The 26,185-nt window shown below is 40.8% G+C and overlaps 1 protein-coding gene across 1 annotated transcript in view; it reads left to right on the top strand.

Moving 5' to 3' along the window:
• The first annotated feature begins 1,025 nt into the window (after positions 1–1,025).
• galnt18b (UDP-N-acetyl-alpha-D-galactosamine:polypeptide N-acetylgalactosaminyltransferase 18b) overlaps positions 1,026–26,185 on the top strand; it is a 56,456-nt gene continuing 31,296 nt past the window's right edge. The window contains exons 1-3 of the mRNA XM_028401855.1: positions 1,026–1,503; positions 23,595–23,790; positions 25,250–25,416. Of these exons, the coding sequence (XP_028257656.1) occupies positions 1,266–1,503; positions 23,595–23,790; positions 25,250–25,416 (601 nt within the window). The 5' untranslated portion in view covers positions 1,026–1,265. The remainder of the gene's footprint in view (positions 1,504–23,594; positions 23,791–25,249; positions 25,417–26,185) is intronic.

Genomic DNA, 26,185 nt, shown 5'->3' with positions numbered 1-26,185 from the left:
GTCAGTGATCGGATATTACTGTGTAAAAAAAAAAGATGAAAACAATTGAAATACTGAAATAATTCATGTTTTATAATGACATAAGGTGACTGGGCACCTGCTGTGCCGTAGATGTGGGGCAGGTATAATAGCAAATCTGTTTTAAGTAACTAATCATCTAATGAGTACACTGGAAAATACTGTCAAAGTACTTGTCTGTGTGCTTTTATGTCACCAGAGAAATACAGCTTGGGAATAAAAACTGATTTAATCCTCTTAAAGTGGACAAAGAAAAATGACAAATCAACAGTCTGGGATACAAAGATGAAAATAACACAACAACAACTGGCAGATCCAAGCAGTCATAATCCAGAGGCTCTGCTGCATCAAACATATGACTCTCCCACAAATATGAGCATTATTGCACAGAATTAAATGAAAGACATGAACACAAACGTATAATAATTCAAATTCAGACCAAAACCATTCAATAAACCAGGTGGTACACAGACACCTTCTTTGTCTGATTGGTCTGTCTGGTGTCTTTCCTGCACTGATGTCGTGAATTTGGTGCAGTCTTTTCCTCCCGCAGCCACAGACCTGGAGCCTGACCCCACGCCTTTTAATCTCTGGTGGAGTCCCGTTGTCTCTATCTCGTGGTGTGATTGAGTATTGCAGCAGGTAGACTATTGACCAAGTGCCCTCTACTCATGCACAGAGCAATCAGCTTCTGCTGCTGTTCCTGAGATTTGAAAGAAGAAAAATGGAAGAATTTTAAACATGCATACAAAATTGCAGAGTAATTATGTGTCACAGATCTCTCTCTGGTTGAACAGAAATAGGCTGTAACACTTCGCGTCCCGTCCGATGTAAATAGTCCGGTAAGATCCACTTTCACAGTGAATCAGTGCGCAGCGGGGAGGCTGTCAGTCCCTCAGCCTCCCTCCCATTGGCTGCAGCAGGATGCTCGGCGTCTCTCCCGTTTCCTTAATCCTCACATGCAACTGGAGCTGCCGGAGGTTTGCAATGGAGCGAAGGAGGGAACCTTCACCTGTAGACGTTTGACGTGAACCTGCGTTTCAGAATCGTTAAATAAAAAAACCTGACGGCACTTTCAAAGTGAATGCTGCGTGTTCCGGATCTTGCATCGCCGCACAGTCGCTGGAAATAACTTCATTATTGCAGTTCTCAGTCCTCTCTCTCTCTCTCTCTCTTTCTTCGCGGCTGATTGTCGCCCTGTGCTCCGGTTTGACGGGATCCTGCAGGCTGTATGGAGGGATGTTGGCATGGCTTGCACCAGGAGAACCAAAACTTTGGTGTCCACATGCGTGATCCTGAGCGGCATGACCAATATTGTTTGCCTGCTCTACGTTGGATGGGTCACTAACTACATCGCTAATATTTACATCAAGGTCCCGATGCCTTTACCAGAAAGAAAGTTAGAGGGTGATAAAAGAGGGGACACTCTCCGGATCATGGAGAGACTGGATCGACTGGAGAACGTGGTGAACCAGCACATACAAGGTAATGCCTTCATTCACTTCATTATGTGGCACTCCCTGTGTACACACTGCACTGGCTTTGCATCATTATGTGAAAGTTTGTACATTTTACTTTTTAGAAGCTGTAAGGTTGGTTATTTTTTAAATGGACTTAGGAAGGTCTTTTGTATGGTGAAGATCAGGTTATTTAGAAGGTGTGATAAAGGACAAAGCACAGTGGGGGAGACTGCACGTCCCCACAGGGTTGGTACAGTGAGGCTGTAACATTCTGAGATACTAACCTACATGAGCTCAGTATTGATTGTAATTCTGGATGCAGTGTTTATAGCCTGGTGAACAGTTCCCTGCAGGCAGTGAATGAATACTACTACTACAGACTGTGTCATCATTCGGGGTCTGATTGGATGCTGCTTAGGCTGAAATCAGCTGCAAGTGGACGCAACTCATCCTTGACTCACCTGGAAATTCACACAACATTGTGAATGTGAGGCTGGTGCATTCACCCATACCGCACTATTTATTTGCTTTCTCCCAAGTGTGACTATTTGTGCAAAGAGCATGTGTATAGTTCCTTTCTCCTCTGAATGAACTGCATTTAAATATATAATTCAAATGCTCAGCTCCCATGAACACGTCTTGAACTTATACTTGTAGGAATGTCAGGAATCCTTCAGCTCCAGTTTCTTGCTGGTGTACAGTTACTTTACGCTTGATCACACAGTTAATTTCTCTCCACTCTGTGTCTTTAAAAGAGCTATTCTTGTCATCACAGGGGGAGAGAGCAAGAGAGAGAGAGGTGGAGGGGAGGGGGGGGGGTTCATTTTTGGGCAGGTCCCAATTTGAAATGGCACCACAGAGCTGGTCCAGATGCAGACAGAAATCTACTCATGTTTTTTTTTCTGAGCAGAGCAGAGCAATAAGCCTCTGTGATAAGCTTGGGTAAACATTCCTCCTGGAGGCAGGTCTCCCTTTCAGCTTGGCACCCTATAGGCGTCTGCAGGGTGGAGCTTTGCAGAGGTGCCCCCAGCGACTTTACCTGCAAAGTAACATGTTCTAGCTACTTCTGTCACTCTGACAAATCATTTTGTTAGAGGCTAGATACTTTATTTATTTGAAATTAAAATGTTTACCCTAATGGCTCAAAGCAAGCAAAGCATACTGTCACATAAACTGCAGAATATGTTGTTGGGTGCAGTAAAGGAGGTGGAGGAGATAGCTGAATGTTGATACTTTGGGAATTATTTCCTCGTACCATGATCACAGGAATGCAGCTCACCTGTGATATCTTGGTGCTGCTTCCTCTTTCAACTGGTATCTAGAGTTTCATTTAGTATTCTGTTCCCTGTGCAGTTTGGTATCAATCAATGTGAACCTCTTCCTTTAAAAACTGCTCATGGCTCATTGTCTTTTTATGCCACTTCTAAAACTGGGCCAGTCATTCTGTAATTAGTTTTTTTTGTAAGAAAAAAAGGACATGAAAATGTTTTCACTTGTTCTGCACTCACCCCCTTTACAAGCGCATGTACAGTCAGGCTGCATCATTACTGGCCTGTTTTCAGGCCCCTGACATAAACTGCAGGGACATGACAGAGATCACAATAAATAGCAACAGTCCCTGTGCTCGTCAGGAGCTCAGCACTGTTCTTGACAATGGTTATAATGCCGAGACTGTTGATGATAGATCAGTGCTCGTTTCCAACAATAAAAAAACGGTAGCAGCCACTTTAGGTACAAGGCATATTGTCTGGCTGTCCCTGATAATTGCTTTGAATGGATGTGCTGCATATGTACACGTATAATCTGAGTGTTTAAGTGGCTGACAGCGTCTTCAGTCAGGGAAGAGCCAGAGAGTCATTAGTGCTCTTTGACATCTCTAAAAATATCAATATATGAGACAACCAGGTTGTTGTCACCCTCATGACAGCATCATGTTATCATCAGTGAAGGGCTTCATTAACACAAACGTCACTTTCCATCTCGTTTTTGGCTTGCGGCTGGGGTTAGGCATTAAAACAAATGTGAGTTCTTACAGAACAGGGTGAGGTTGTAGTGCTGGCTGTCTGGTGAGACTAGGTTAAGTGTTCAAAGTCGCAAACTGTTCATGTACTTTCTGCAGTGTAGTTGGTCAACATGTTCTCCCACACCACAGAGCACTGCTGGACGCCAGAATGAAACATTTACTGCAGCAGACAGTGGACAGCGATGTGAGAGTGGTGTCAGCCTCATGCTTGGGATGAGACAGAAATATTCCACTAGTGTAACTATGTGCTGAAGTTAAGTGGACTGTTATCAGGATAAAGCAACGTGGCAACAGCATATAAACTGCCTCGAACTCTCTCGTGTATTATGTACAGTCAGCCGAGGAGAATTTATTGAGTAGCTAGACTGAGCAGGTTCACACTTGTCCACCATGAGGGCTGTTTCCTGCTGCCGCTGCTGCACCCAGAAGTCAGGAAAAATGCAGCTGCATTTTATTGCATTTCACATAACACATTATTAGATCACACTTAAATATATCTTCTTCTACTCATCCATCCCTCCTGTGTATCATGCTTATATTTTCTGACCTGAGCGATGCAGTATTTATGATAAATATGTGCTGTAGTGACCTGAAATAAATGGTGTTGCAGCTAATATTTACAAAGCTTATTTTAAATTCCACACATGCTCATGTATAAACACCAGAATAGGGTGATTGTTAATGACTCTGGTTAATGGTTTTGTTTTTTTTTTTCCACCACGCAGAGCAGAAGATTTGACTTGCATGTATTCACACAACCACTGGAGGGCATGTAGCTATGTAAGCAATAGTTGCCATTAAATATCTGCATGCAAAGGTTTGCCTTAGAAAGTCTTTATGGTGAGGACATTATTCTAAACAGTGCGAAGTGTATCTCAATGAATGTACATGAAAACGATGTTTTACCAGGATGATATTTATCAAAAGACAGCTTGTTTGTTTGACCTCTGAGGGGAGAGTGAGTGAGTGAGTGAGTGAGAGAGAAAGAGAGAGAGTCATTAACTCACTGCTAATTTAACCACAAATGATTGTGACAGCTTCCATCATAGCTGCAAGCAAGTCCTCCTGTCAACTCAGTAAATCAGCATCTCTGTGGATGCCGCAGAGGACAGTTATATTTGGGTATTTATCTGATGTAATTTTCCAGACTGACAATGAGTGCAGCTTTGGAGCAGATTTTGGTAAAGGAGGAAAAATCCGAGAGGTGGGGGCACATTGGTCTGCGTGGACATTTGCAGGTGTTTGTGTGCATGCTTGTGCAAGCTATGGTATGCAGCTCAAAGTATAGGTTTCACTGACACATGCTCTCACATTCTCACATCTTTGGGAGGTGGGGAAAACGAACACCACTCTTTCAGTTTCCAAAGAAGGCGCTGTTGTTGTTTCTCTGAAAAATAAAGCAGTAATATGAAAAACAAACGCTATGAAAAATACATTAAATGCCAGGTAACAAGGCATAATCAATATATATTGACTTAAATGTTTCCATTGCTGCAGAAATATGTCAAGCTCTCCTATTAAAATTGACTTAATTTGCAGATGCTCTTTCTTCCAGGGGTGATTGGGCTGTTTCAATTTGCCATGTTCCTCCTCTGAAACAGATTTTCATTTGGCAACTCTTAGACTCATTACCTCAGCAGGTAGGAGATGGGTGCAGCAAACCACAGAAATGCTGCTGCTGCCATGGTGAAGGGGGGAAATGCAGATTTCTTTATTTTCTTACTGATGCAACATTATGCTAAAAGTATTTAGATTGTCACAGATGATCATGTGGCAGTTTGCTGAGAGAGATGCACTTTTCTAAGTAGTTATTATTTGGATTTCCTTCTGAATAACACAATACAATCACAGGCAGAAAGCATAGTGGGCACAAAGTGAGTAGCTAATCAAGGTGAATGAGGAGCAGGAGCAGGTGCTGGCAGGTGACGGTGACGACTGCAGGAACAGCTGAGGACAGCTGAGCATCTGAAATGATGATTTTTTTGTATGGATTCTTTGCAACATTCACACTACCTTTTGATTTTCTTCAGGTCTGTGTGGAAAAGCGAATCTGATTCCCAATCCAGATCTTTGAATTAGACTTGAGTCAGTTTAGGATGGGAAATCACACATATGTGTTGCCTGGCAACATGAATCCAATCTGTGTACATAATAAGAATTGAACAGCTGGCTCGTAATGTTGAATCTTAGGCTACTTCCAGGACAAAACCAGTATTTCTATTTAAACAATATAAAATGACTGGGAGTCAACTTAGACAGAGTACTACTTTGAGTTTAATAGCTACGTCAGTATGCGTCAGTATCATGGGTTTTCCATGAATAAAATGCGTGCAGCTGTATTTTATTTCATTCTCTAAAATATCAGAACATTTTCTGTTGTTCATATTTACATAAACATTACAAAGGATCTGTTGAATCCTAAATGCAATAAAAAATGCTGCAGTTTGGTTTTGGTCTAATGTTAAAAAAAAAGAAAGGGAATGATTTAAGGGAACATTTTAGTCTCTGGTCTTTGGTAGTATGTCATGACTTATTCAGTACACTGCCAGGTAAGATATTTAGAGAGACTAAAAGCTGTGAAAGTTTGAGTGCTTTACTGTCCAAATCCCCAAAATACTTTCCCCATAGATCCCCATACAGCAAAGGTTGGATCGTTTCTCTCTGGGATCAATGAAGTATCTATCTAACTATCTTTTTATCTATCTAGGTTTTCTGAACTCAGCTTCAAAGACAACTTACTGAGTGTACTGTTCATCCTTATTGATACATATGAAAGTAATGTAACTGGCTCTAAGCATCCAGCTGTAGATTTATACAGATTCATCTGTCAGCACTTGCTTCTTGCAGCCTGTAGGCAGAGCTGTGTGTGTGAAAGGGTGTGAAAAAGTGTGTATGTGTGGGGTGGGGGGGGGGGGGGGGGGGTTAAGAGTGTTTCTAGTGATTAAAATGAGGGAATATTCTGTGTAGAATTTCCAATAAATAGAGTAGTTATTAAGAAACGGGGGTGTGAATCCACTGGAGAATGTTTGATAACGAAAACAATTAATTATTTTCACTCCAGAGGGCTAAACCGGCATGAAGAGACTAAAATAAGACGAGCTAAAGCTGCTTACAAGAGGGTTGATTCAAAGGTCGTCACTTGACAATTTATACTAAATTGATCAGTACACTATTGCAGATGTAGTATTTTTCTCTCTGCAAAAAAAAACATGAAAACAACCCCAGCAAGTCGGATGGAAGGATGCTTTAATTGCACGAGGTTTATATTAGAAAACAAACAATTTATCTCTCTACAACGATACGGTGTGATGTGTTCATTCATCAGTATTCTCAGAAAAAACACGCAGATCCAACATGTTATTCTTCTAGCAGACGTCCTTTATATTACATCCTCTATCTATAACGCACAAACAGAATTGGAAGAGACACAAAGTAAAGCAGCATCTCCTTCTTGGGGAAAAAAAAAACTGGATCATTAGCATGCTAAATGCTCAGCTCTCTCCCATTTTGCTCCATTAAATGCGGTGTGTTTTCTGAGAAATAATACTGCACTGACAATGTTTCTTTATCAACGTAACAAAGACACGTTTGTATTGTAGCATCTGCAAAATACTCAGTGCCAATGCAAATGTTTGTCCTCTGCAGAATATCCACAGTCTAACCACTGATGGAAACCAAGTCATTAAACTGTTTTGTGGCTATGTTTAGGTGAGACTTGAGGTTTTATAGCTTAAAGGTCATAAATCAATGTTTGTTGTAAAGTGCTTAGTATTATAGGTTTTATGTTGTTTCCTGATGAACAGCTTTACACCTCCATGCCTGAAAGAAAACACTGCACTTCTGCACATGCTTTGAAGATGTTGTCAGCATTTCTTTCCTTTTTTTTCTCACTCCTCTGCACTTTTTTCATAATTAATGGCACTAAGTGAGGAAATGTGCATTGGTTCAAACACACCCATCCCATTATGTACTAACTGTTTTCATCTACTGTATGAACAAGTGTAGCCTGTCATTTCATATGCAGCTAAGCAACAAAGTGTGTTTGTTGTTAGACCTCTTTTTTATTGTATGATCTAATTTGTAAGGACACTCTCTCAAAACTATGAAATCAGTTCCATGGATTTAATGGCAAAATGTGTATGTGCTTTGTGGCGAGCTTTAGATAAACAATAGGGACTGCATCAGCGGCCATGGCCCACTGGCGTCGGTCAAGCCTTGCTCATTCGGCCTGAGTGAAATCATTCGTGGGTAAATAACTGCTCATGTGAAAGAGTGGCTGCATCTATGACAAGGAAAAATGAGAACAGACACAAAAACATACAAAATACACAACACCCTGGTCAACACCCTCACCAAATGGCAAGAAAAGCTGAAAATCCATTGATCCGACATCACGTATTTACATCCTTATTATGCATCTTCAGAGGCATGGTTTGAAATATGTGGCTGTATCGTATTTAAAGGTTTATATCTGATCTTTTTTTAGATTTTAGACATTCCTTCAGACATTGTGAAGAAAACTGCTCTTGCCGAGCGATGCTGCTGCTGTCTGGTGTTCACACACCATCACCCATCTGCCAGCTGCTGGGATTTGCTTTCATGAACCATGCGGACCTGCGTGCAGCGTGCGGTCTGCATAGTAAATGTATAATGTGTGCAGTCAGTAAGGCAGTCGGCTCTCACCTCAATTAAAATATTCAATACATTTGGAAAAGTACTGTTGGGTTGAAACGGCTTTTCATTCCACTGAGAGGGATCTTTCTGTCAACAACACAGAGGAACTTCAGCTGTCAGGATTCCATTTGTCTTTGTTGGGTCAGCTGTTGCTGATGCGAGGCTGCGATGGAGAAGGTGGAGATGAATTACTGTGTGAGACTCCACAAGACAGAAGTAAATTACCGTGGTCTCGAAATGAGATTCATCATCAGCTAACTGTAATTGAGGTTTTCCATCAAAATACATTTTCCTGCCCTTCACTCATCATTATTCCATCACTGATACAGACAACAGTATGACTGTAGCTATCTGCTACCAAGCGCTGCACTGTTCGGATCCACAGGAAACGTGAATCATGGTTTTTATTCTTTTAAATAGCTAATCCACAACTTTAGCATCTTTGTCTCATCTTTACAGATTATTACACCTCAGCTCAGGACAGGAAGTGCTTTGGGTCCTCCTGTGATTTGTAATAATCATCCTGTGCAAATCTGCTGGTTTTGTAATCTGTTAAATAAATAATAGGCTCCATTTCTCCAGAGGAGGTTGGAGGATTTTAATATCTCATACTTCTCAGTGATTGTTAGCCCATTCAGCTCATATTTCTTACACTGCCACTCAATTGTGATTGAAATGTGTGTTTTTTCCATGTAGTCATTTGTGTAATATTTCAGACTAAACAATATCCCTCCCACCAGATCTCAGGCTTCCTGTCACAGCATTTTTCTGCATTCAGTTGCTTTTTTTTCCTGCAGACTATCTCTTTGCTTGAGATCCAACCATTTCATCTGCCCTTCACTGACCCCATCGCTTCTCACCCGATCAGCTGATTCTCCTTACCCCTTAATTACCTCTGGCAGAATGTCTATTGTGCTTTATCAGTCGTAGCGTTCCAGTGTTTGGCCTCTTGCCTGTTTGTGTGGACTCTACCTTTGGGTCACCTGATATTTGTGCCTGTTGGCTGACACTGCCTTTCACCCTCACCTGCTCCTGCGTGTATCATCCTGATAAAGGTGCACTGCTTTTTGTCCTGTGTTATTTGAGCTGTGACGGTTTCATTTTTTATGCAAGTTATTATTGTTACGCTGAATCACTTTTCAAATAGAAAATAAGCAAACCAGTGAATTCCATGTTTTAAAACACACTTCTCCTCACTAGCATTTTTCATACAAAGGCCAAGTATTTGTGCATTGCGTGAGTTATATTCTCCCAGTGCCTGTACAACCCTCAGTCAAAATTCAGATGCAACTAAGAAGCCATCTTTACTGCTGACAAGTAAATCACAAGCCACCCGCATCACAGTGTGACAGTTTGCTGTGACACATGATGTTCTTGGCTAAGTTATAGGTACGTGTAAAGCCATTTTAAATAAATATCCAATAACACAACGTCATCCAGTTTAAGGTATATATTGAATTTATGAGGTGCTCTTCCCAATGGATGCCCTCTTCTGGACTGAGACTTCAAACCCCTTAAAGCATCACCACTGGCTCTTCTTGGACTTCATCTATTCCAGTCAGCCTCTGGTACCCCGATGCTCCTTCTTTCTGGTCTTTGCTTGTTGCCAGCACCATGTCTGCATGGTTAGCCAGCAGCTGCTTGTCAGTCTGGAACGAGATCTGGGACAGGCTCGGTTAGCAAACAGATTTCATACATGTTATCCCACGTGGTTATGTCTCTCTGTGCGCTGTCCTAGCTTACATTTTACACCTGGAGGCTGTGTGCTGGACTGGACCTCTTTGCACAGTCTGCACCTTGGTGCCCCTGTGGATGTTCTTGTTCTGCAGTGATCAAAGCCTCCATGCTTTCCTGCAGACCAGGCTTTTCTTAATGTCAGCCTCTTCCTCTGTCTGACATGCAGATACATCCCATGGAAGGGCTTCTACAATGTTTGCTCTGCCTCCTCATCACCTCCTGTCTTCTGCTGCCTGGGGCACTCTTTTAGCAGTTCATCCCAGGGGGGTATCTTGCTGATGTATTCATGGCCGCTCCCTGTTTTATCCAGGTCCTGCCACTTACTAATCCTTGCCCTCTTTCTTTCTGTGGAGGCTCATGTTGATGGACTTCAGGTGTGGGTTGTGAGGAATCTTTACATCAGTGGCATATACCTGCTCTGTGGCCAGCTTATTATTTTAGCTGGCTATCTGATGTTAGGGCATACATGTTGGTCATATTTCTACCACTGAGCATCTTGGTTTTTGTCATCAACAGTTCTAATATTCTGATCAGTACAATTAAACCATGGTGTATGCTGTAATTATATGGTGTTTTTCTTGTGTGACCTTTGCTCTTGCAGCAGTCTGACAGTATACATTGAAAGTGAGATCCACCTATAATATTGACGTTTTACAGCTCTGCTTATATTTAAATCACTGAGGGGAAACGGAAACCCTTTACAGTATGTCCATGAAATGAAGAGCTTGTAAAGGTGTTTTTTAAGTTCTTGAACCACTTGAACCTTTCCCACACATCACCCTGGATAAGATTTAATGTTCTGTAACGATAGCTGTCAAAGAGCATTTTAGTGTCTGAAAAAACACGATCCAGTTGCTACGTGACTGTTCTGTTGTTTCTGAAGCATCAGATACCTGCAGTGACCCTGTGGAAAAGACATGGGTTTCACCAGGGTCTGATTAATAGATAAAATGATCAATCAGAAAACAGTTTACAATCTTACAAATGACTTCTTAATGTACTTAATAATGTTTGTGTAGAACATTATGAAGTCACAGTGAATACCATAATTGGTCAAATTATTGAAATTTGGCCAAGGCTTGCGTTGAGACCTGTAACCTTCACGTTGTTATCCATACTGCTTCCATGTGGACATTTGTACCAAATCTTCAAGGTGTTCTTAAGATATCGTGCTCAGGGATGGTGAAGGACACACACGCTGTGTGTGGCCCATTTGTCAGTTCACTATCTAACATCTCATGAATAACTGATCTGGCCTTTTTTTCTTTTCTTTTATATTCTATAAAACCAGATCAGTCAATAATGAAACAGATCATTAGCTGCAGGCTTATTGCAAAGAGATTCATTTTAAGGATAACAGCAATGAATAGTGTTTTTTACCACCACCTTTTTAATGCTAACTGAAGTGTGTAGTTTAATCTTTTTTAAGCCACACAAGTGAATATTAAATTGATTTTTTTTCTGTCACTCCACAAAGAGCTTTTTCTTCCTTAAAGCACCACCTTCATATGACATAAGCCCCTTTTGGTTCTGCCATCCACAAGCAGACATTTCGAAACCATGAACACAAACTGTTTACATAGAGTAAACAAAAGCATTTCCTTTGCTTAAAGTCTTACTTTAAATAATAAATGATGGAAAGACTCAGACAAAGAAATACACACACTCCTATTTGTATTGTTTAAGAATCCCTCTGTATGACATTACCAGTACTGTGAGCACACAACAGATTTCGGTCACATTAAGGAGCAGCTGATGCCTAAAGCCAGGCGCCGGGGTTCCTCTGCCTGTCTGAGCCTCTTCCTGGTGCAAGTGCAAAGCATCAAATATTCACAAATGCCTCTTGAATGCAAATTCTCAGCTTAAAAATAGATCCAGTCCTTTTTTAAGGAGGTAAATCAGAGCAGAAATGAAGTCATTACATATTCTCCCAACAGATAATGCTCAGAACTTTGTTTGTATTTGCATGGCGATGTCTCGGCTGAATTGGAGGAGAACAGCAGTTGGCGTATCACAGATTTATTTCTTTACAACATATTCAGATGCCATCTGTAATCCTCTAAAGTTTGTACACTGGCCGCTGTTTGAAGTGTTAAATGTTGTCCACAGGTCAGCATAACAACATGATCCACGTTTCTACATTTTGAATTATTTGCACAAAATGCATCCCAAGGTGTAAGATTTAAACTGTAACTACTCTCCTTTGTGTTGCTTTGAATCTTCTGACACAACATGAGGGGATTCAGCTGTCAGGGGGAGGGGGGGGGTTGTCAGCCTGGTGCAGAGGCCAGTGACTGTCATCAGCAACCAGCCAGCAGCCTTTCAGTCTGCCTGGCCTGAGGTGCAATCCAGCACTGCAAAAACTCCCCTGTCATGTGCTTTTGTGGGACATCTGCTGTGCGGTGATAAGGACTCGGCTGTTTCACTTTTTGCTACAATGCACAGAGTTTTGGAGCTAATTATATATCTCACTGTATTGTTGTTGGAATTAATGTTCAGCCCATACATTGTGCAGGAGAGTCATGACTTGTGAGCAGGATGTGAGGCTTTTTTTTCACAGTGATGTGCGAAATGTAAAAGCACATCTGCTCCGCTGCGATTACAGAACTGAAACACAAAGCAACTAAACCTTCATATTTCTTGACTTAAAGCTGGCTTTGGCAGTCCCTCTGCATCAGCAGCCTCAGGTTGCAGTGCATGGGGCTGACTGGACTGTACAGGTGGCTCCTGAGCCACTGAGCAGCATTGGGAGCACAGTTGGTTGGTGGGTTTATTGTGCAGTGGTGGTGCGCTGAAGCAGCTCATCTCCCCGCCCGAAGCTGCAAACAGTCAAAACATTTAGTTCCGTTTGGTGAAGACAACAGAGGCTTTGTGTGTGATCCAGTGTTGTGTGTGTGTGTGTGTTTAGTCGAACTAACTAAAGTCAAAAGAGTGATAACAAAAGGAGGTTTTGCTGTTATTCTGCAGCAGCGTGGCCTCATACTGTGCTTTGCTGGATTTGGTTCTGACATGAGAGTGACGCTGGATCTGTGTGAGTGGGCAATAAAAACAGCCACACAGGCAGATAATGAGCCGAGTTCCATCTGTGATTATGCTGCTTTCTGCAAGTCTCCCAGACTTTGTTCATAGCTCCATGTTGTGACTGAAATCACTGAGTAACACATACAGGGTTATCAGTTACTGTGAATATCAATCACAGACGGATGGACAAACCTGCAGTGATGTCATCCACAGGTTTTCTGAGGAGAAGTTTTGAAGTGTGGGAGGTTCTGGCAGCACCTAATTCCTGATGAAATATGGGCAAAGGAGCCGAGGACGTTTGGGAAACAGCTCACAATCTGAAACCCCCACCTGTTGCTGAGAGTATTTATAATTTGAACAGGTGCATCATATAAAATTCACCCTCCATACTAATGGATTTGCAAAGTTTAATATGAAGGTCTATAAAGATTGACTTTTGGACCCAGCCTCAGTCACTCAAGGACCTTTTGCATTCCCTGTCATTTTGTAGCTGCAGACTGCTGCATGGTTCTGGTTACTTGCACTTACCAACTGGAAACTATGCTTATGCTGAACTGTTTGCTTAAAATGATGTGAAACAACAAGCTAGGCTGACATGTTACAACAAGCTGAACACATTGAGCAGCAACATGGAGCCTTCCAAATGTTGAATAACTTTCAGCCAGTGTGGACTGGCTCAAAGGCACCAAACAAGCAAATATGTCCTTGTAACGGTGAGTTTCTTTGTTTTGGGGAAGCTTTATCATTTGTCTTGGCTTTGCCAGCTGGTTTTGCAAAAGCAGACAGCCTGTGGCTGGTGTTTTTGCTCCTTAGTGAGCATGCCAGTTCATACTTGCATCTGGACTGTGAAGTATTATTCATTAAGTCAGGTGAATAATTCTATTTTTTTTTTAATTTTACATATGCTGCATGTTTACTCTGCTTTGTAATCTTCAGGTAGATTATTTTACCATATTTAATTTTGTCAATCAATAACATAACAGCTGAATCATCATATTCTTTTCTATATTCTATAGTTGCTTGTATTTCATATCAATAGTGAACCATTGTTGTAAAGTCCCAGCAGAGCTGAGTTTTTTTTTCCCCAACCACTCAATGCACCGTCTGATTTATGGATCTCCTGCCGAAGCCACAAAAACATCATCAAGAGAGAAACTATCCATGGCACACACACACAGATACTGTCACTATTGTTAAAAGAAGGCCTCCTGTGTATTTTCATCTGAATTTTAGGGTTATTCATTCCAGACTTTTAGTCCAGGATTGTCTTTAATCATCTTGATTTTCTTTAAAAAAAAAAATTGCTACTTTGCTACTGCGCCTTATGTTTGGATGCAGGGAAAACCTGACTCTTTTTATGGGTGATCAAAGTTGACACATTAAGTTTAAGTTACTAGTAATGTAATATGCATTAAGGCACAGCCTAAGGATAAAATCCACAGAAGGAACAGATCAACATGTTTTTTTTTTATGTGAAAGTACTTTGAAGGATTTGGTGGGTCCAGTGTTTGACAGGATTTAACCTGGTGTTATTTCTCCTCCTCCACTGGTTGCTCAGGAGTTTGACTCGAGGTCTTTCCTCCTCTGAGCAGAAGTCTTGATTGATATCTTTGTCCGGGCTTTAAGCTTTCTTGCAGATGTTAAGAATGGATAGTCTGTTATCAAACCTTAGGAGCCTGACCATTATGTGTCTCAGACTGTCTACCCCATGAGCCCATTTTCTGCTCCCTAGCATTTGTCTCACTTTCTTTCATTTCACTTTCTTGTCACCTTCCTCAGCCACATAAACGTCGCCATTACCGCCACTGATTTTCACCTACAACCACTGACTCACATGCCTCACATTTATTTTGATTAGAGAAATGTCTTTACACAGCTATACTTTTCTGAAAACACATTGTCTGCTCTGTTTTTTTATCAAACAGACGCAATTCCAATTCACCTATAGCTCTAATTTTGCAGCATTTTTGTGTTAAGTGCAGCACATATGTACACCAAACTGTTCCCTAAACCAGATTCCATGGTTGAGATCAATACACCGTCCCCCTTCATTCCAATTCATGTCAACAGATTAATTTATTATGATTCCCATGTTTAGTTTGACATTTTTAAATCCCTGGCTACCAGAAGGACAAATGTGTGAGCAGGTGAGCCTGTGTTATTAAAGTTCAGTGTGGGGCTGTTCTTCTCTCTCAGCTAATCAGAAAACAGCAAAGAGGAGGAGAATGAGTGAAGCCTGGAAAACTGATACCCAGACAGGTTCTGTAACAACACCTAAATTATGCATAACTTTAAGCCTTTATATGAATTAAATGAGTGAATTATACAAATGTTTCCCCATGCAGCTGTGCAGCCATAGACATCTGTGATATGGGCGTGCTCAAATGGCAATTTGAGGATCTGCAGTTTTTGCTATTTCCTATTTGGACTTAATCTTCCAGCTTCGGGCTATTGTCACTTACAATAAATAGGAGAAGTTCAGTAGGAGGGTTCATGTTGCTGCACTGCGATCAGTGGTATGATTTGTAGCCTTAAAGTCTGCACGTGTACATTTATTAAGATGAAAATCCTATTATATGCATAAAAAAAAGATCTTTAACCTGATTAGAGAACCGGACTTTGGTCTTTTTTACTCTCTCTCCAACATTATGAATTGGTTGGCGAGAGATTTTTAAACCAAGGACAGATTTGATGACCACAAACAGGCGATTGAAAAAGACACACACTTTCTCCTACAAAACATTGAAGTGAGAAATAGTAATTTTAACAATCCCACTCTGTGATTTCAGATTTCACTGGTACATTGTTTCCTATCCTGAGTTCTGTTTGTCACCTTCATCCCCTGAGGAGAATTACAACTACGACCTCAATACAAACCACAGGAGGAGCTTTCTGAATAGTGAGTCTGACAATAGCTCCAGCTGTTAAGTGACCTGTGGCTTATTTCCCTCAAATCTCCCCAAGTGAAAAATCAAGGAGCTCTCCACGTGAATAATAGATATATACAGCTCACCATGCATCAACAGCGGGCATGATCAAAAATAAAACATGAAATGAAATGATCTAACTCCATGTAGGCTTCATTACTACAGCAGAGCTTCCTGTGTCTGCGTGAAGAATAAAAGGGCTAACTAGTCACAATGTTTTAAATATTCCATTACTACTCGTCAGTGAACTATTGAAGATGGTCCTGCACAGCCTTCGAGACCTTCTTGGATGCATTAAAAAAACAACTCTCTTCACGCAGTCGTGCTGTTGTAGGTGAAGAGCTCGGCTGGAATTACTTTCATTGCTAGAAAGGCATCAAATAGTAAAATACTGAATAAGAGATCTTCTGAAAGGTTGCTGCAGTCTGTGAATACAATCAGCTTGTAAAGGTGAAACCATTCATGATAATAGAACAGTCACTGACTTATTGCTCATTTTTGTCACTTTATCCTTGAAGAAACTACGTATTCTAAATAATTCTATGAGTCAGTTGTGGGTTTATAAACCACCTTATTTTAGCATGAAATATCTCAACGACTGCTAGAAAGGATCCTATTAAATTCATGGTGCACAGCAGGCTGATTGTACTGCCTCTGTTCTTTTGAGCAGGGAGATGAATAACACTGTACAGCTGTAGAAACATTTCATGTCTAGAAAGCACCTGTAGGGAATCATCCAGATGATGACATCACTAGGCAGCATCCTCTGAGAAAAATGAACTGAGACTCCCACTTTGTTTATTATCACACTTATATCAGGTGATGTTCTAATTAAATTAAGATGACCAGTGGTCCATAAATGATGGATATTGCTTTGACCATGGTGAGCAAGTTGACATGCTAGTGTTAGCCTGTAAAGATCTCTATATTGCAATTGTATTTCTCTCATCTTTACTCCATTCAAAACCAATTTCATCATTTTGTTTCTTATATAAAAAGGTGTAGGGACTTTCTGTCGTATTGTGTACCAAGCATCAAATCAATGTAATAGAAAATTAAAGGAAAAGAAGGGCTTTGTTCAAAAATTTCAGTGGTACTTTAAATACTTTGGAACTCCATTGCCGGTGAATAATTGGTATTGACTCAGAGTGATAGATGTCCTTTGTTAGAGATTCTTGACCCTGTACTTTTCCACACCTTGGGCCGCAGCAGTTTATTTTTCTGTGAAATATTTTTGATTTATGTCCTTTGTGATGACTGCTTTTCTGAAAAGAGACTACACCCCTGACTCTAAGAAAACAGCCCGTCCGTAAAGGACAAAGGATGTTAAATACAGGGCACAGATAAGAATGGCAGAAAAAAAAGTAACAAGACACAGTGAAGACTGTGCTGAAGGAAGTCAGATCTGATAGGCGGTTATAGAAAAGGCATCAGATGACTGAATTTAATGGAATGACGAATCCAACTTTTCAAGCTGAACAGTGGGAATGAGAAATGTGCCTCTGAAACAAAATGTCCAAAGCTTGATATCAAATAACGTTGCCTCTATCTCATATCTACTGGAAGATATTGCAGGTTGTTGCTCAGACACTTTTTTGGCATTAATGACATTGGATTTCTAGAGGAAAATCTTTCTTCTAAAGGATGAAAAACCACAAAGAAAGCCTTTGTACCGCCGTGAAGGGCACGGGTGATTTCAGCGCTTTAATGAGGAGAAATGAACAAAAGGGGGTAGAGATGACAAAGGCCGCTACCAAGTAAACATGACCCTCCTCCTAAATTCTGCCACTGCATATCCCCCTCTAGGGAATAAACAAAAGAGAAAGACAAAGCCACACTCCCCCCTACTTTTCCAAGGGAAAAGTGTCAGCGTGACGTGCCAGCTACTGATGCGTCCTAATGAGCGAGTTTCCCCTCCTCGAGTCACATAAGCCCAAACTGCACCTCTGCAGTGGTGGACTCCCTCCCGCCCAGTAAACAGACTAATTGGTTATTAGATGTATTTACTGTCAAAGGTAGAAAGGACCTCTGGTGAGATGGTAGTGATAGCATAAGTGTAACTTTGCTGTATAAGCATGCAAATCTGATCATAGTCAGTGTGTAAGAGCTGCTGTTCTGCAAATAAGCATTTTCCTACAAGACAGTGTGGCTAGTGTCATTTTATAAATAACCTTTTTACTAAGCTCAGTACATTTTCCTCACTTTCTCTTTTTAAGCTCGCACTGATTTGAATTTAATATTCCATCTTTTGTCAGGACTGCAGATGGGTTTATTTTTCTACATCTAAGAGCAGTGGGGCCTGGCTCTAGGGGGGACATGTGAAATGGATTTGAACCAGACGGTGCCAGAATCAATTAAATCATTATATTCATTGTGAATCTCAGAGACAGGCAGTTCAAAAATTATAACACTGAAGTAAGGGAGTGTATCTTCTGTTAAGCCTCCACCAGCAATATTTCTTACCAGAGGCCAAAGTAGAACAGAACAATTTGTTTCATCAAGAGATTAAAACCTGACTGACCTCTATTGTACAGTGCAGCGAGATGAGAGCGGTCTCATATTTATGAACTCTGTAACAGATGTCTCCTCACTTGCTCATATGTCATATCGGAACATAAACAGCCTTCTTTGAAGATACATGTAGACAGAGTATTTGAAAGAGGTGTGCCATGTGCAATATGTCAGGCTGATAACCCAACCTTAGTGGCTGTGCATCATTTTGCAGTACAGCACTCATGAATATGTAATTCAGAATAGATTTCCTGCTTTATAGTCTGCCTCTTGTTTTTTGTTTTCTAAAATATTCACACACACACACACACACACACACACACAAAACTACAATAAAGGTTAAGATGTCCACTTTCATTATTAAAGCTTACACCATTTACAGTATACCTGCAGTGAAACATTCTTTTAATACAAGCTCTGTATTTGAGATATGTTACCAAGGAGAACCACATATTGTCTAAAGAATATTGTACAGATGACAAACCTGCAGTAAAATGACACATGTAATGCACACATGGTCCACAGAGCATGAAGATTTAAGTGATGAATTGCACAACCGTGTGCTGTGTGTACATACCCACATGTTTCAGTAAGGATATAGTGCAGTCAGGGCTGGTTATATACCACAATATTAAAGAGTATTTTTTTAGCTAAATCAGTGACATTTAATGCACGCTCAAGTCAGGTCTTCACATGTGTATGATGAGACTTTTTAGTGGTGGTGAATATAAAGCATGCAGGATTTTCTTCTGCTTTATTGTCGAAGCTGTCTTGAAAGAGAAAAAGTTTCGTTCTCTCTTGGCTGACAGCTTCTTTGATATCAACATGTACAAACAGCAGTGTGTACTGAAATTTTCATGCAGATGATGAGACCTGGTTTTTAACAGAAGCTGGTCTACGTCAAGGTCTCCTCCTCGCTTCAAGTCGTTGTCAGAATGAATATAGAAAAAATAACTTGACTGCAGCCGGCATTTGATGTTTTGGTCTCATAGTCTGCACTCATTACGTTGGATGTAAAATGACATGACTGAGGATAAATTGCAAACTGTCTGCTTTAATTGGCTGGTGTTTACAGACAGTGAAATTGCAAGAACAGACAAAGAACTGCAGAGTCGTTTTGAAATGGCTGCCTCATGCGTGGTGGTCAAACACAGATCTTTGACTGATTAAAGCAACGTTCACTTGTCAGTTTCGGTTTGTCGTTTAAGAACCTTACGTCGCCTAGCTTCTTATCTCTGTGTAGCAGTAAGGTATTGATGCTTTGCATGTCTTTGAGAGTTCAGTCAGGATGCAAATGCTTCATTAATTATTGAGGTACCACAGCTGCATGTGCTAGTGTCTCAGAAAGACGATGCTCATATGCTATTGGTGTCTTGCCCAAGGACACTTCAATAGGTGGAGCTGATCAGATTCATACCTATCCACATAATTCATTGTGTCTAACATCTGCCAGAAGCTTCTTCTTTTTCTTGTTGCCATGGTGACAGGTACCGCCCCTAACAACACATCTGATGTTCAGCAGGCTTTCTGATGTAATAGCATGGCTGTTAAGTTTCACGTATCGCATCAGCATCACAAAACAAAGCCGAATGGTACTCGGTGAGGTTAATGAGCTCTTCCTCCCTGCTCCACTGACACTGCTAGTCGATTCGTCAGTTTGCGGGGTCTGGAACACAGTAAAGATTTCTCGACTGAGATTTTAGCCCGTCATTGATTTTCACTGAAAGAGTTACAATGGCCAAATGCTCCTTCCCCTCTATTCTCCCAGTGTATACCTTAGAGTTCAGAGAGGCAGCCTACAACTTTTTTATAATAAGTCTACATCTGTACCACTCTGAGGCAGCCTTGCGTAGCAGAGATTTCTCAATGGTGTCAAAAAATGATAATGGAGTACGATTACATTTCAGATATTTTCCTCTACACAAGCAGGGAGGGGAAGGAAATAATATAATTCGATACAATCTTTTTGGGAGGTTTTTATCGCTGTGAAATATCTTTTATGAGATCAAATTTCATAATTTAACTTGTGCTGCCCTGCCTCTGAAAAAGTTAGCTCATGTAGGATCTGGAGGTTTATTGCTCTCCTTTAGAGACTCCTCTGTTAAGTGCAATCATTTTTTTTTAAATTTTTTAGTTAGGTTAATAATGTTGTGTGTGCCCCTGCTGTGGTCCATCGCCTCTCTCCTGCCTCCCTCCCTCCCCTCTGTGACAGTGAGAGCAGACAGCTATAACTCAGCTGCCTTGCTGTGCACGCAGTGAAAGCACACTCTCACATGCCTGGAGTGCTACTGTGAAGCTCAGGGAATACTTTCTCTATCCACACACAGGAGTGTGCGTGCACATCTCTCTGCCTCAGGTATTTGGAGGTGCTTTACTTGAGTTAGCACCAAGGTTAGTTGACTGAATGTGGACTCAGGAGGAACCCAGTCTGCAAACACAAGGTTGGAGTTAGTCACATGGTGTGCTTGGTCCTGTGTGATTTATTTTGAAGTACTGCTGTGATGTTGAGCTGGCATGTCTGTCAGGCCTGCTTTATGTACGTTACACGGACCAAGTTTACAATTTTGCCCTTTTCCAAACAACACTAACCTGCCACTGCTGCTTTAGGGATTCACCGCCGTCTCTCACAGGCATAATTAATTACCAGCAGCACAAGCAGTGTAGATGAATGGGCCTTCAGGCTGAAAGACTCGCAGAACTTTTATCCCGTCCTTATAGTCTAATCACAGTGCTGAGACACTTCCCCTCTGCCTCACAGCAGTTAAACTTTAACAAGTCAGTGTAGAATGTGAGGTGAAGTTATTCCGCCTCAGTCTTCTTCCTTCACTGTGTTCTCTCTACTTGGATGTTGGGTTTTGATCTGTTGTAGCATCTCACTGAGCAACATAATAAAATACAGCTATGTCACTGTGATGTGGGTGAAGAGATGTGACATATTTAGTCAACTTTCAGTACAGCTTAAATAAATATACTAAAGTCATTTGCTTTGATAATCTCACACTTGGTACTGTGCAGGAACCCCCTTTAATATCTTATTTTTCTTGCTATTTTACTTATTCTTATACTGTGCTCTTCCTTTGTGGCTTTAAATTGGGACCTGAGGCCTAATTTCGTACCATAAACATGTAAATGTGAGCTGATATGATGACAAAAGCTCCTTGAAAACATTAGTACCGCGTCAGAATCAAAGCATCTGAACTGTGGCGGTCCGATCATAGATGCTACCTCTCAACTTTAGCTTAGTTCTCTCTCTCTGCACTGTAAACCTCTCACAGAGCAGGCAGTATTGGCTTCCTGGATATTCATTGGATACACCTGAAGCCAAAAGTATTGGCTCATCATTAGCTTTAGTCAGCAACAACACTTCATTGGCTTCATAACCTACAGGCAAATGCACAGGTGCAATTCACTCTTTGTTTTGGTCTCTAAAGAAGAAAATGTCCCCACTCCTAAATGCTTAAGTTAACAGTAATGGTAACCAGGTATGTCAGGTGTGTTTAGTTTGACAGGATACACACTGGGTACGTGTCGGTCTGATGGTTTTCTTTACTGCTGTCTCTCCTGCTTTCTCGTTGTTTTGGCAGGTGAAATTCTTTTACACCTGCCTCCCTCCATAATGTTGTTTTAATTGTTACTTGGCTGACAGACTTTGTCACGCCAATGTTAAAACAATCTGGTCATGAATATTAACTATTCCCAATCTGTTTAAAACACGCGCTGCAAACATGCACACCCAAACCTCACCTTGTCTTTTGTATATGCAGTGTCACTGGAACGCCTTGTCTTGTCTTGCGAGGCTTCTTCATTCTGCTGCACTCTCATTCCTCACCGTTTCATTTCATATTTGAGATTAAAAACAAGTTAGTCATGCATTTTTATTATATTCTGGAACTTTTGTTAGTTATACTAATTTATAATCAGCGGAAAACTCTAAAAAGTCAAGTGAAATTTATGCATTTAATTTGCATTTAATTTATAATAAAGTGTTTATTGTGTCTGGTGGGATGTAAATTATCCTTGATAACCTCCATCTGTCAGCAGCAACCTGAAATACTGAAGCTTTATAATGAAATGTCTTTTTTTTTTTTATTCTATAACCTCAATATGCTGCAGGGGACTGATGCCTTCTCTTTTAATGGAATTATTAACACATGATACCAGAAGCAGTTTTTACTGATTTCATTTCCTGCTGGTCAGGACATTTTAATTAACAATTTGCCATTATTATATATATGATACAGAAGTAAATTATGAAATAAATGATTCCTTTCTTATTAGAGACTCTCTGTTTGTGCTTGTATCATTCACTAGCATGCAGCTTACCGAGAGGATTTTTCTTCACACCCCGTGTTTTCACAGCTCATAAATATCACATGCTGTTTAATAATATCACATCCTCACAGCATCCACACCAAACTGTTGTACAATAAATCTCAGCACACCGTCCCAACTGTTATATGTGGAGAAATTACAGTCAAATGTAAAACCTGTGACAGCTGTACTATAGTCATGCAAGTGCAGTTGAGAAACTTTTACTGCTCCAGCTCATTTTTATCAGCTTTATGTACCATATTTTTTTGGCATTTTCCAACCATTCGCCTTCAGGTAAAGCTCCCCGACTGTTAAGCACAATCTGAAGTGCGTTAAAACCTCTTGGAGTAGCAGTACAGAATGTTTAACAGACGCCGCCCGTGTTTTATAAATTCTGAACATGAAGTGAGTCTATCAAGAAGCCCCACAAGCTATAACGTAGTGTTTGTCACACAAGACATGTATTTGTTAAACGTCTGTCTGCTCTCAGCACCGTTGCTGTTTTCAAAGTCCTTCATGTTTGAAGGGCTAACATGATCACACATTATTTGATTAATATTAAGGTCATGTGTTTGACTGCAGTGATAACTTTAGGAAAATTAGTTTCATATTGTCCTGCTGTAGGTCAAAGTGCAAAGTCGTCCACAGAACAGCTGTTAGGGATCGAATCTTTTCTTCAAGGACATGAGCGAGACTCTCATCATGCTGCTGTTTCTGTCAAAGCACGTCTAGTCAGTCTCTTTAAATAACAGGACACCCTTCACCTGCTAACAGAAAACGGCTTTCATCACTGTAATTACATTTGCACATCATTCTTCCACTTTCCTTTTAATGTCATCTTACATACCACAATATTTGAGATGCTGCGGCCTGGATGTTTATTCATGATATTTATCTTCCTGTGTCTCCTAGAGACTCCAGGGAGGGGAGAGGATGGTCAGCCGGACACGTCGTTCTCCGACTCGTCGCTGTTTGCTCACTGGGGGCAGGAGCTCAGTCCGGACAACCGACGGGTGGCACTGAAGATGTTCCAGTACTATGGATATAACGCCTACCTCAGTGATCGACTTTCTTTAGACAGGCCGATACCAGACCTCAGGCCTGATGCGTGAGTCAGCAGTGTCCTGTGTTTGAGTACCGTAACTTTTACTCTGATAGAGTTGGACCTTTTATGCAAGCCATTATATGTGAATATCATTATACATATCATGTCTTTCCATCTGTATCCACAGTCTGTTAGCCGTTTACCAACAAAATAATGGTCGCTGATCAATTTTCTGTCAACTCTCCAATAATTTCAGCTCCAGTTCCTCTGTGTATATCCTGTTGGCCAAACCTCGTCTACCTATCTAATGTCAGTATGGCTCTAATGATCCTTTGCCTCTGAGTAATAAACAAAGGAGCTCATAAGGCCACATGGAAAAACACAGGCTGTTTCCTCACAAACATTGAGCACCGGTAATTGAAAACCAATGAAGAGTTTTGCCTACAGGACTCAATGCCACTACCTGCTGCTGAGTTAATCATGTTATAGAGGCAAAGGAAAAAATCTTGTTTTTATTGTGCTTGTTAAAAAGCAATTTTACGGGAACAATATCTGTCATAACTTGGCCATTTGAAGGTGGCAGAGCAGCTGTGAATGGAGGCCTTCTGCAGTTATTTGTGCAGTGTGACCACTCTAATTAAGTACATGGGAAAAAAAAAAGATTTAAAAATTCTGTAAAGGTAAACAACAACATCTTTACAGGGAGTTGTTGACACTGTGCAACATTGACTTTAGCTTTCACATCAACCAAGGAACCTGCACAGAAAGTGATATCCTGGTGTGAAAGTTTACACAGCTCGGAGATCTTCACGGCATTTTCTGCTCTGCACACCCTTCAGACCATTCTCTACTGCTCATACTGGGCCTGTACACCCATCCCAAACTGTTGCAGGGAAGACATTAATCAAACACATTTTGTGCCTCACGTTTGTGCCTAAAGCATGGCAGTCTGTGAATACAAGAAGGAGTGCATGGGGAACATGAACAGCAATTTAACATAGTTAAAACTCAGAAGCACAGACCACTATGGTTGTTTTTAGCAGGTTTTAGACAGGTAGAGGATTTTTCAATTCAGACTGACTTCACAGCCTGCTTAGCATTCATTGTAAACAGGCAACAGTTTTGTGTGAAGAGAAGGGGCCAGACTCCTCATTTACAATGCAAATGTCAACATGCGGTGGCAAAATAAAAAAAAAAAAAAACATAAACCGAGGGGCTTGATTGATGGCAGACCTTACCGGATAGCCAATTATTTGTTCCCCTTAATCTATTTAAAACTGCACTGCAGCAGCACCACTATTGCAGCAACACAATAATTGTTTAAGTTTCTAAAAATCTGCAGGCTGTAAACCACTGATTAATGAATACGAGATCCTGGTAGCATCTGCCAAGAGGCTGGACCGCTGTGACATTTGACAACATGCCGCTCTTTAGGATCAATGTCAAACTTATCTTTTTAATCCTTTGGACAAGCCAAAGGTCTAACATTGCTTCACAGGAGATGTTTTTTTGTCCTCCACAGGTGCAAAAACATCACTTATCCCTTGAACCTCCCTCAAGTGAGCATTGTGTTCATTTTTGTGAATGAAGCCTTGTCTGTTATTCTGCGGTCGATTCACTCAGCCATGAACAGGACGCCGTCCCACCTCCTCAAAGAGATAATCTTGGTGGACGACAACAGCAATAACAGTAAGTATCCTTATTTTATAATAGAGAAATATACTGGTTATTAAACCCTCTCCTCCGAGAGCGACTGTCCAGTTGTAGCTTAGCAACTGCATGTAGGCAGAAGTGAATTTTGGAGCAATGGATTTATTAACCTGTAACCATGCACATTGGCTAATGTGATATTCTGCTTTTAAAACATTTTGTAATGGTAGTGATTTTTTGATACCAGCCCACGTCCACAAGAATAAATCTAGCAAGGCCTCCTTAGTTTACATATCAGTGTTTACACGTGTGCAGAAATCTAAAATCAGTGAATTTTCTGCTCTGCTGACAGCCTTTAGACTCCTCTAATGTTAATTAGGGGCTGTCTTCACTGGATTTAACTGATAGATGAGTAACACTAATTAGCTGCAAAGCCAGGAAATTTGCCCTAAGGCTGATAATAATCCATTAAGGTGATGTGTTTGTACATAACTTGTCTGCTAACTAATATACATTTACATGCAGTTGATGGAGTGTGAGGTTGATAAGGCGTGAAGATGTGTAGCTGTTGAGCTTGGTGCTGTCGTCAGTCAGCTGAATGACGTGTTATATTACTGATCGGTGACTTTAGTCTGACATGCAAGGCATAAGAAATGGACCTAAAAGTGGATCCGGTAATTTACAGTGTGGGACTTAACTACATCACAAAGGCAGAAAGCAGGCCATAAAAAGAAATGATACTGTGCCAAGGTCATTTATAGGCCATACAGTTTTAAATGGGCTGTGCAGCTTTTAACAAGAGCCGAAA

Source organism: Parambassis ranga, chromosome 3 (genome assembly GCF_900634625.1).
Source record: "Parambassis ranga chromosome 3, fParRan2.1, whole genome shotgun sequence".
In the NCBI taxonomy this organism is placed as follows: domain Eukaryota; kingdom Metazoa; phylum Chordata; class Actinopteri; family Ambassidae; genus Parambassis; species Parambassis ranga.
This window is presented reverse-complemented; position numbering and strand designations above follow the sequence as displayed.